At 50.6% G+C, this 10,707-nt stretch overlaps 1 protein-coding gene across 3 annotated transcripts in view; it reads left to right on the plus strand.

Moving 5' to 3' along the window:
• The window catches only part of St3gal1 (ST3 beta-galactoside alpha-2,3-sialyltransferase 1), a 72,910-nt gene extending 62,439 nt beyond the window's left edge, over positions 1-10,471 (plus strand). For all 3 annotated transcript variants that reach the window (XM_085831852.1, XM_021184044.2, XM_085831853.1), the window contains 5 exons: positions 635-831; positions 1,828-2,007; positions 3,578-3,623; positions 4,914-5,033; positions 6,410-10,471. In XM_085831852.1, the coding sequence (XP_085687978.1) occupies positions 635-831; positions 1,828-2,007; positions 3,578-3,623; positions 4,914-5,033; positions 6,410-6,583 (717 nt within the window). In that variant the 3' untranslated portion in view covers positions 6,584-10,471. The remainder of the gene's footprint in view (positions 1-634; positions 832-1,827; positions 2,008-3,577; positions 3,624-4,913; positions 5,034-6,409) is intronic.
• The last annotated feature ends 236 nt before the right edge of the window (positions 10,472-10,707 follow it).

Below are 10,707 nucleotides of genomic sequence, written 5' to 3' on the forward strand. Positions count from 1 at the left end.
AGAGAAAAGCCCTACTGGTTTTCCCTCCTGTAGCTCCCATCACAAATCACCATGGACCTGGTGGCTTAAGACATCAGTGGTGGTCACAGGTCCCAATTCTGGAGGCCAAGAGTCCCCCCCACCCTTGCTTCTCTCCTGCTACTGTTACTGCTGTGGATGAAAATTTGTGGCACCCCTTGACCCATGACTGTAGCACCCAGTCTCTGCTCCCACATCCCAAAGTGACCCTGTGTCTCTGGTATCCTCTCGTGGGAAGAGTGTGTGGCCTTGGCTCTAGGTTGTACCCCTAAATCCAGGCTAGTCTCACCTGCCACCAATTACAGAACTAGATCTGAGCAGGTGGTATGAATGTGGGATTCAGGAAATACAGTGGTCTTCCGTGTCTAGGGATTGGCCTCAGTCCCTTCCTACATGCCCAGAGGTGAGCTAACGTCCTGGTCTCACACACAAAAGGTGCCCAGAGAGTACCTGTAGAATGGATAAATGAGTTTTCTTCCCGTCTCTTGTCCTGGGATGGGGGTGGCAGTCACCTGTGCCTTCACATTTAGTAGCTGGGTTTGGTGACCAGGGAGCCAGCGTGCTCAGCTAGAGGCAGTGGAGCCACACTGGCCATTCCCTCTGTTCTCTCCCCCAGAGGCTCCAGCGGGAGAGGAAACCCAACAACCTGAGCGACACCGTCAAGGAACTGTTTCGCCTGGTGCCTGGCAATGTGGATCCTATGTTGAACAAGAGGCTGGTGGGCTGCCGACGCTGTGCAGTTGTAGGAAACTCCGGTAACCTGAAGGACTCTTCGTATGGGCCTGAGATCGACAGCCATGACTTTGTGCTGAGGTGAGCACTGGACCCAAGCCCACGGTTCCTCAGAAGTGTATGAAACACCTTGGCTGAGCTCAGAAGGCCAAGGTTCAAGGCCGGCCGCCCTCTGGGTCTTAGTCTCTTCATCTTTTCCTAGCAAGGTGGACTATAATAGAGGGTTTTGCTAGAGATTTTCAATGGGCTGGGGGACTTGGTACCTAAGATCTATTTCATGGCAAAATTTGAAGTCTGGTTCTGTGACTCAGATCTGCCCTCAGCTTTCAATCTAGACCCTGAACCAGAAGCGTTTAATGCCCGCTTTGCTTCAGGAAAAAGTACCATACCTCCCTTGAGTTTATTGTAATCCGTACTCAGAATTGTTCTGGGACAGAGAACATAATTAGAGGTGGGACTCAGTACACCCCCCCACCCAGGTATCTTCTAGAATCTAGAACAGTGTTACTTCTGTGTCTTTGACTTCATGTCCATAGGCCCCTTTCCTGGCTCTCAGTGTACCTAGTATCCTGTGGGAGTGGCCATGATGAGAGGCAGAGTCAGGCTCAGGGTCAGGCAGACCTGAGTTCAAAGCTATCGTTTGGTAGACAGCTTATCTGAGCTCTGGATACCGAAAAAGGCACACCTACTAGGTTACCCATGACATGGATGGTCAATGATAGGAGAGCAAGATCCACCCAACTTGCTTTTATAATAACTAATATAATAACTAAATGCCTTGGCCTCTGTTTTGCTGGATTAGGGATGGAATTTGGCTATGCATGCTAGGCAAGCTTTCTTCCTCTGACCTGGTTACTTCCCACACCACAGGCTGCCCTTGAACTCACCATCCTCCAGGCTGAGCCTCCCAAGTAGCTGGGATTTCAAACCAGACATAGGAAACCTATGTTTACAAGGTTCCCATTGTACATACAGAGAAACTGAAGCCTAGGGAAGAAGGGAGTCACCTGCAGTTACCACACAGGTGACTCCAACTCCAGCTTCCTTACTGAGTACCCTATTTTTCTCCCCTCCCAGGATGAACAAGGCACCCACAGTGGGTTTTGAGGCAGATGTTGGGAGCCGGACCACCCACCATCTCGTGTATCCTGAGAGCTTCCGGGAGCTGGGAGAGAATGTCAACATGGTCCTGGTCCCCTTCAAGACCACCGACCTGCAGTGGGTGATCAGCGCCACCACCACAGGCACCATCACTCAGTGAGTTCCTCTAGTGCCTGCCCTATGCCCATCTGTCTCCTACAACATATCACTCCTGCTGGGCTGTTCCATAAGGTTCCTCTTCCCCGTGCCTCCTGGTACATATGTGACAGGTCCTACCTGACTGGTCCCCTCACCTCCTAGCATCATCAATACTCCAAACTTTGTGCTATAGTTTGCTTCCTTCAAACTCTCTGGAATCTCTTAGATGAACCCCAGGAAAGGACTCAGCATGTGGCAGCTCCCTGCTGCCCCCCCCCCACCTTGCAGCATAGAACAGGCAGGGGCTGCTGACTGCATACTTTGTGGCTAAGTCAATGATTGGCTCTCCGACAGTAAGTGCTGCCATCTGCTCCTCAGGCATGGCGCCTATCATTTGAAACTTAGCATCTCTCATTTGATCCTCCCAGCAGTGCTTCTCATTAGCTCTGGCCTCCAGGGAGCAACCATAGCAGGGGCCAAACCACTTGCCCAACAGTGAACTTGACCCAGAGCCCATGCAACCATCTGGGTCTAATTCCTCAGTCCCTGACTTTTCTCAAAGGGGAGTGGCTTTCATTTCCAGATGTCCACATAAGCCCTGGTCTCTCAGGAGCAGAGCCAGAGTCAAGAACTGCGGGTTCCAAGAACTCTGTGCCTCCAGGGTACAGAGTGCAAGGGAAGGGCTCAGCAAGAGATTGGGCCAGGCAGCTGGCTCAAGATTATCCCCTGATACTCTACAGCACAGAGAGCCTAAATTGCACCAGTTATATTCCATGTGGTAATGCATTTTAAACCTTGATGCTGCAGCCCATGTCTGCTTGCATGAGCTAGAGACAGCCATAGGTCACCCCTGTCACTTCCCCAGCATCAGCCTGAGCCCCATTACTGAGCACAGATGTTCTGACTCTGGAGAATGGAGTCAAATATTCCTAGGCCCCTGAAAGGCTGTGCTCATAGCAAGTCTCCATTCTGGCCCATCAAGCCATAGAACTTTCTCTCTCTCTTTTTTTTTTCTTGGATATTTTCTTTATTTACATTTCAAGTGTTTCCCCTTTCCAGGTCTCCACTTCAGAAGCCCCTTATCCCCCACCCACCCCCTCACCTCTATGAGGGTGCTCCCCCACCCACCTGCCCACCCACTCCCATCCTCCTGCCCTGGCATTCTCCTACACTGGGGCATCGAATACTCTCAGGTCTGAGGGTCTCTCCTCCCACTGATGTCCAACAAGGCCATCTTCTACCACCTATGTAGCCAGTGCCATGGGTCGCTCCATGTGTATTCTTTGGTTGGTGGTCCAGTCGCTGGAAGTTCCAGGGGGTCTGGCCTGTTGACACTGTTGTGCCCTCCATGGGGCTGCAAACCCCCTCAGTCCCTTCTCCAATCAGGGACTCCCAAGCTCAGTACAATGGTTGGCGTAGAACATTCTCAAACCATCCAGGGTCACACCCCGATGGTTCTGCTGGAGAAGGAGCTATGCTGGGGCAGGAAAATGTCTTCTCGGGGGCCTAAGCCTCCCTACCCATACCACACTAGCTGTGTCACTCTCCACACTAAATACCTTAAATACCTCCTCTTTCCTATCTGCAGCACCTACGTCCCCGTGCCCCCGAAGATCAAAGTGAAACAAGAGAAGGTAAGAGGCAGCTTGGAACCTTCCTACTTTGCCCTGATTTCTTTTCCAAGATTTGGTGCTATGATGGCACACTGGGCCACACAGAGTCCCCAGGCCCTGGGCATCTTTGCTGCTAAGGACAGGTCTCCAAAGTGCATATCTCCAGAATAGCAGAGTCACCTGGGAACTTGCCACAAACATGACCCTCTAGGAGTACCCAGACCTACTACAGCCAATCCAGGGTAGCACCCTGGAGGGTGAAGGCAATATAAGCTTCGGCGTTGGGTATTTTGGTTTTTGGGTTTTGTTTGTTGTTTGTTTGTTTGTTTGTTTGTTTGTTTTTTGAGTTGTTCCTGAAAGCTTCTCAAAGCCACACTTGCCTCTCTCTCTATTCTCACCCTATCCTTTCCAGTGAGTCTTTGTCCTGCACTGGCCCAGTCCTGGGCAAAAGCAAAACCATGTGCGCAAACCCCACCATATACTGTCACACTTGAGGAGGCTCAGAGAGAGCCAGTAACTTGCCCAGGGACATAGCCCACGTCGATCATGCTAGGACTAGATGAAGTCCCCGTGTGCCTGCAACATGCTGACCTTGGCCTAGAGCACCACTGCCCCTGAAAGAAGCCACAGGCATCTTCTAGAGTGGGTCTCTCTGCTATGACCCCAATAAACCTGAAGCAAGGCTGAGAGACGAAGAGCCCTCCAGAGACCTGCCTAAATTCTTTGCTGCTCCAAAAGTCCCCTTCACTGTCCCCAAGGCAGCCACGGGGGTCAAAACCAAGGCCATGCCTGTCACAGGGAGACCTCCCTGGATGTGTAACACTGAACCTGCTGCTTAGCCTCTCTGAGCCCTAGTGACTTCATTAGGAGAAGAGGAAAGCCTTGCATAGAGTTTGCCTTAGGTCAGGGTTTTCAGTCAGTGCCAAGCAGAACAGGTGGCCCATGGGTACATTTTTTAATGCAGCATGACAGTGTGATGATCCCTCACACTACTTCTTGGAACACTTCTGGGGTCTTGGGTCACACTCCCTGTCCCCATAGGATTTTTATTTCAGTACCACTGTCCATTCAAGGCTTCCTCCAGTGCTATGAAGCTCTTCTGGGCTGGTTCTTGCCTGTGGCCCACGTCACTCATAATATCACTATAGATATCAGAAAGATATCTATAGTGTCCCAGCACTAAATCCATAAATGCAAAGGTGTTTGTTAGAGCCCTTCATGACCATATTTTTATGGCCACAGCAGTGTGGCACCCACTAGATGCTTTGTGTCTGTTGCTGGCTGTACTCACCCAGTCTATTCGCCCTGTAGATCCTGATCTACCACCCAGCCTTCATCAAGTATGTCTTTGACAACTGGCTTCAGGGCCATGGGCGGTATCCATCGACTGGCATCCTCTCCATCATCTTCTCCATTCATATCTGTGATGAGGTATGTCACCCCCACCTCCCTGCAGGGACAAGGGCTATCACCCCATGTTTCCAGGGGAGTCCAGGGTAGGGGAGAGGGAAAAAGACCGTTTCCAACCATGTCTCCTCATGGGTCCCGGGCATCTTTCTCACCAGGCATGCATAAGAGTGTCAACTGTATGATATCATTGTCAAGAGCGGAATTTCAGACTCAGGCCAGTGAAGGGTGGCTAAGCTCTGATTCAGCTCAAAATGAAGAAGCAGGTTCTAAATAGCTTAGACAAGGAAGAGCTACAGAGGCCATAGTTACCAGCCCCAGCTTGCTTGTTAGAGCCACCCAGGGATCCATACCTTAACCCACACACATTGTTAGGAAGCCAACCAGGTCTACCGGACTTTCACTACCCACCAAGTGTGAGAACCAGAGTGGGACTTCAAAGGCATTGCTTCCATCTCTTATCTCCAATCCCACCCAGAGATCCCTGCTGCAAGGCAGGCCTGTGCTGAGAAACCAAATGTCACTGAACTGTGCTGTCCCAGCTCTGTTGTGCACACCCCTCTCTAGCTCCAGTCTCTCCTCCACCATGCAGCTAGATGCTGTGCCCTTCATTTAATAATGCTAATCTGAGGGACTCCATATTCGTCACTATCTACTCACTAAGACCCAACTCAAATGTCCCCTCTTGAAAAGAACCTCCCATCACCTTGGGTCTATGGTCTCTCCTTGGTGCCCTAGGGACCCTGAATTTAACCCCTGACTCTTGAAGTGACATTCTTTCCATGAATTCCATAGGTTGAAAAGGTTGAGACCTGATAGGTGTGTCCCTGATGTCTCCAGGGACCCGATGTGCCTGCTAGGTAGCAACTAAAGAAAGTAGGCCTGCCTGCATTTTGACTTGTCAGCCTATTGTTAGGTGCACAATAAGTAGTCATTTGTGTTGTGCAAGGGCCCCAGCATCAGACATTGGCCTGGGAAGAAAGGGTTTAGAGCCTGCCACCTACCTTCTGTGGTCATGTGTCTTGGCCTCCGTGTCAGATGAGGAAATGAGGTTCTGAAATGATCTGATGTGTCAAGAGTCAGCTTGGATGACGAATGATTTGCCTGCCTTCCAAGCCCTTACCCTATCTTCTCTCTAAGACTCCTAAGGGCTCCAGTAGAGACCCTGCCTACCTTAGGACCACCCATGTGAAGTCACCCCACATTGCCTTTGGGCTGGAGTTAGACTTGGGCCTTACATGGCTTGACTTGGCTGGACTTGGCTTTCTAAAGAAAGTTTCTATGAATCATTAATATTTAACATAGAATTTCAAGGGCAAACACAAGCTACCTTTCCTATTTCCCCTACCCCACTACCATGGTCTTGCCATGTGGGTCTCACCTTGGCTTTGTCCCCACAGGTGGACTTATATGGTTTTGGGGCAGACAGCAAAGGAAATTGGCACCATTACTGGGAGAACAACCCATCAGCGGGTGCCTTCCGAAAGACGGGGGTTCATGATGGCGACTTCGAGTACAACATCACAACTACCCTGGCTGCCATCAACAAAATCCGCATCTTCAAGGGGAGATGATGCTGCCACCCATTAAGGATGGACACAACACATCACACCTCTCAATTTGCAGCCCCAACATCTCCCTGGAGCCAGTGTGTTCCAGAAGCTTCCAGGGCTGAACTCGGGGTGTTCCCAGGCTTTCTGGCAGCCACTTGCACCCTCATGTTGTTATCATCTACTTAGCAAAGTTGTCCAACTCTCCCAGGATACAGAGCCAGTCTCAGGCCTGTCTACGGTGGGAGCACTTTCCCACCGCTGTCCCCTAGCTGGGGAAAAGCGAGCCAATACCAGGAAAGGTCCAGCCTCCAAACAACAACAGTTATTTTGTCTTCTGAGTTGCATTGGAGGGAGGGGATGGGGGAAAATAAATCCTGAAGATTCTTATGTTCAAAAGAGTGAACATTTCCCGGAAGTCATTTAGAGACTGCCACTGAACTGTGGGCCTCATGCTCAACTCAGACTCTGGCTGGGAATGTTTGGGACAGTCATCGGCAGAGCCACACTGGGCTACACCAGCAGAGGGGCAAGATACCATTCTCCTTTGCATGAAGCCTAGCCTGTCACTTGATATGACATCCCCATTGTCCCCTTCTTCAATAACGTCACCGGTGATGGCTAGGCAAAACTTCTAACTCCAGAGGTCTTCCAGGGAAACCTGGCCATGTATGGCTGACAGGAGTGAAACCCTGGTCACAGTTCTGTGTGATTCCCCCTCCGTAGTGATGCTGATGGCCAGAGCAGGTCTGACTACTTCCACGTGCCTTTGAACTTGAGAAAGAAGTGCATGCATTGGCTGATAGGAAGCAAAACTCCCAATTGGAGAAAGGGGACCTCCACCAGCACCTTGCTTTGCTGAATAGCTCAAAATCTCTTTTCAAATGATATTCCGCACCACCACCCAGAATATACCAGGCATGGGATGGGTCCTCACTTCTATTTCCTCAGACTGCTGGGTTCAGGACCACTAACAACCAGCATCCTCCCATGGGTCCTGAACACTGAGCCAAGTCCCCAGCAGCCACCTTCCTGGACTCGTTTGGGGCCTCACTGGGGACACTCTAGAACCACAACTGAAATGCATGTACCTCTTCTTCTCAGTTCTGTCTGTTCTCCCCTCCTTCCTCTATGGGAATCCTGATTATTTATTGATTTGTTAATTCAGCTGACCCTGTGCACACTCTTCCCCACGGCTGATCACAGTGTGTTTTGTTGCTTTGCCTGGCAAGTGGGAGCAGGAGCAGAAGGGAGAGCATCCTGGATGTATGTGTTGAGACATCAGGACTTGGGGCTTGCTGGCGGGCAGATCCTGTGGTGCCGACAATCCTTTGTAGAATCCATGTCACCTCCCTTTCTAGCACAAGTGACTTACCCTCTTCCTCACTGCAGCAGGGAGGAGAGCAGGCACTCGGAGGTAACTGTCACCTCCTTACAGATGTTCAATAAGAGAAACCTCTGTTTCTGTTGAAAAATAGTCCCTAAAGACCACCACAACTTCATCAAGGCAGATTATGAGAGAGGTATCTTGAGGGTTGGGCGATCTCCCTCTACTCAGACTCCCCTCTGCAAGTAAGAGCTCGGGAGCCCCTCTCAACTTTGGGCTGTTCACAGGCATCACCAAAGAGCAGACACTAAGATTGTCATTTCCTAGGAGTCTGTCCTGTGAGTAGCTTTGGGATTGCTTTTGTTTAATTTTCTTTTTTTTTTAAATATTTTTATTAGGTATTTTCCTCATTTACATTTCCAGTGCTATCCCAAAAGTCCCCTATACCCTCCCCCCCACTCTCGTACCCACCCACTCCCACTTTTTGGCCCTGGCGTTCCCCTGTACTGGGGCATATAAAGTTTGCAAGTCCAATGGGCCTCTCTTTCCAGTGATGGCCGACTAGGCCATCTTTTGATACATATGCAGCTAGAGACAAGAGCTCCGGGGTACTGGTTAGTTCATCATGTTGTTCCCCCTATAGGGCTTTTGTTTAATTTTCAATGGCTCAGAATTCGGGCTTTTACTGAGGGAACGATAGGTTTCACTTTTAAAATCTTCCTGCCATAAAATCCTTGGCTGAAAAGGCTAGACTCCTGTGAGGTCCTTGCTGTGGAGGGCCCTCCTCAAGGGTTCCAGTTTGAGGAACTCAGCAGATGTTTGTGGGTCAGCCCGTCAATCCCTACATCAAATCAAAAATAGTGGACATTGGCTTAGGGATGAGAGTTCAGGTGGAGCTGGGTTCTGATGCATAAGAGCAAGTACCTGCAGTGAAAGTGTAGCCATTTCCAGCTGCTCAAGAAGTTCTTCTGCTCTCCATTGGCCCCTCCCACTCCCCCTGCCCCCACCTGCCTTCCTCCCTCCCTCCCTCCCTCCCTCCCTCCCTCCTCCAGCCAAGGAGCCAATGGATCTCTTTCCTATAACCCTCATCCCTCCCCTGTGTTTCACTGGCTTAACAGTGGGCTCTTAACTGAATAAAATGCCGTCGGTTGTGGCCAGAATTAAGTGCACCGATTAGTTTAAGGTAACTGGGAGCTTTCCTTGGGTGTGGGTGACTGAGAACAGGAAGGGCCTTCCCCGAAGAGACTGGGCAGGCTGCTGACAGAAAAGCTAGTCCTGGGTTCCAGGCAGAGAGCAAAGGGCTGGCTTCCCGTACAGATTTTTAGTAGAAGAATCTACTAAGTCCAAGGGAATTGGGGATGTGGGTTCTCATCATCACCCCAGATGACTAACCTGGAGGCTGGTGTTTCTTCCACTCCCCTCAGCCTCTGTTAGGAGAGAGAGAAGCCGATCTGTAGCCTTTGGTTCCTGGGCATCAGACATCATTCAATAAGCCATGTGGGCAGGGTTAATGGAACAGACCCCAAACAGTGATAGAACCAGCAAACATCTAGGTCCGTGACAGTCTAAAGGTCTGGAGGCCATAGAAGGATACAGATGATGTGATGTTGCAGTCTCCACCGTGGCCACATGGGTCTGCTAGAGTCCCATCACACCTCCTGGGGATGTGGCCTCCCTGTCAGAGGTGGAAAGAACCACAGTGGACATCGAAAACACAGTGGATATTGAGAACCCAGAGGGTGGCTTCACCTGTGCCCGTCAAAGAAGTCCCTGACATGCAGTGTGGGGGAGGCCCTAGATAACCCCGCCCAGAGGACAGCAGGACAGCTGTATGCCCTCAGGAACTGGCAGCTGGAGCCACAGGTTCCATCCTAGCCAGGTGGCTATGAGGTGGGAAAGATTGGCTCTAGGCAGCTCAGCCACAAAGGCCTGGCTAGCCAATTTTCCGATAGCATCAGCTCTCCTCTTTGTCATCCTCTCCTGTGCCGCAGCTGTCACCTAATTCCTCTAAAGAGCACAGGAGGGTGAAGAAAGAAAGCAGGGACCAGCAGAGTAATGCCCCATGCCTTCAGCCTCAAAGTATAGTAAATGCATCATCAGCCAAGCCCGGCCTGGAACCTGCTTCCACCTGCTGAACCCCATCTTGACCTTCCTAACCTCTCTGCTCATTTAGCTTTTACCCTGGCTCCGCCTGCCCAGGGTCTGCCCCGTGGCAACCGCTTTAACCCTTTCTCCAGAGCCTAATCCGGATCTTGCACACCCTACCAGGTGAACATGGGTAACTCCTGCTGCCCCCTACCTCCTTGCACAATCACTTTAGCCCTTTCTCAAGTCTGCTTCCGAGCCAAAGTTTTCCAAGCACTTTCTGCCCAAAAGCTCTTCCTTCCTTGTCTCCTGTGACCCAGCATTGCCTGTTTAAACTTTGCTTTCTCCTGCCCACGTCTTGTAATCCTCCTGATTGGTCTGAATGCATTTCCAATGATGTCAGCGAGTCTGCCTTCCTCAGCCTCGGCTCCGTTTTATTTATTGTTGAATATTTCCAATGATTCAAATCAAAGTGAATAAAAAAGAGCTATTTTATTGTTTGGGCGTGTTCGGAGTTCTGCTTTGGTGCAGTTTCTCGTCGATGGTTCTGTTCAGTCTTGAGATGGCTGGATGCATCATCTCCTAGGGTCTCCTGGGATGTTGCTCTCCTCCCCATTGGAAGAGGACTCTGGAGACAGAGTGGAGCCACTCCCTGTGGTGGGACTGTTGTGAGTTACCTAACCTCTGATCTTGTCCATCACATGGACTTGATAATCTTCAGGGGGCCCTGAGATCA

Source organism: Mus caroli, unplaced genomic scaffold (assembly GCF_978045245.1).
Source record: "Mus caroli unplaced genomic scaffold, Mus_caroli_1 scaffold_16, whole genome shotgun sequence".
NCBI lineage: Eukaryota > Metazoa > Chordata > Mammalia > Rodentia > Muridae > Mus > Mus caroli.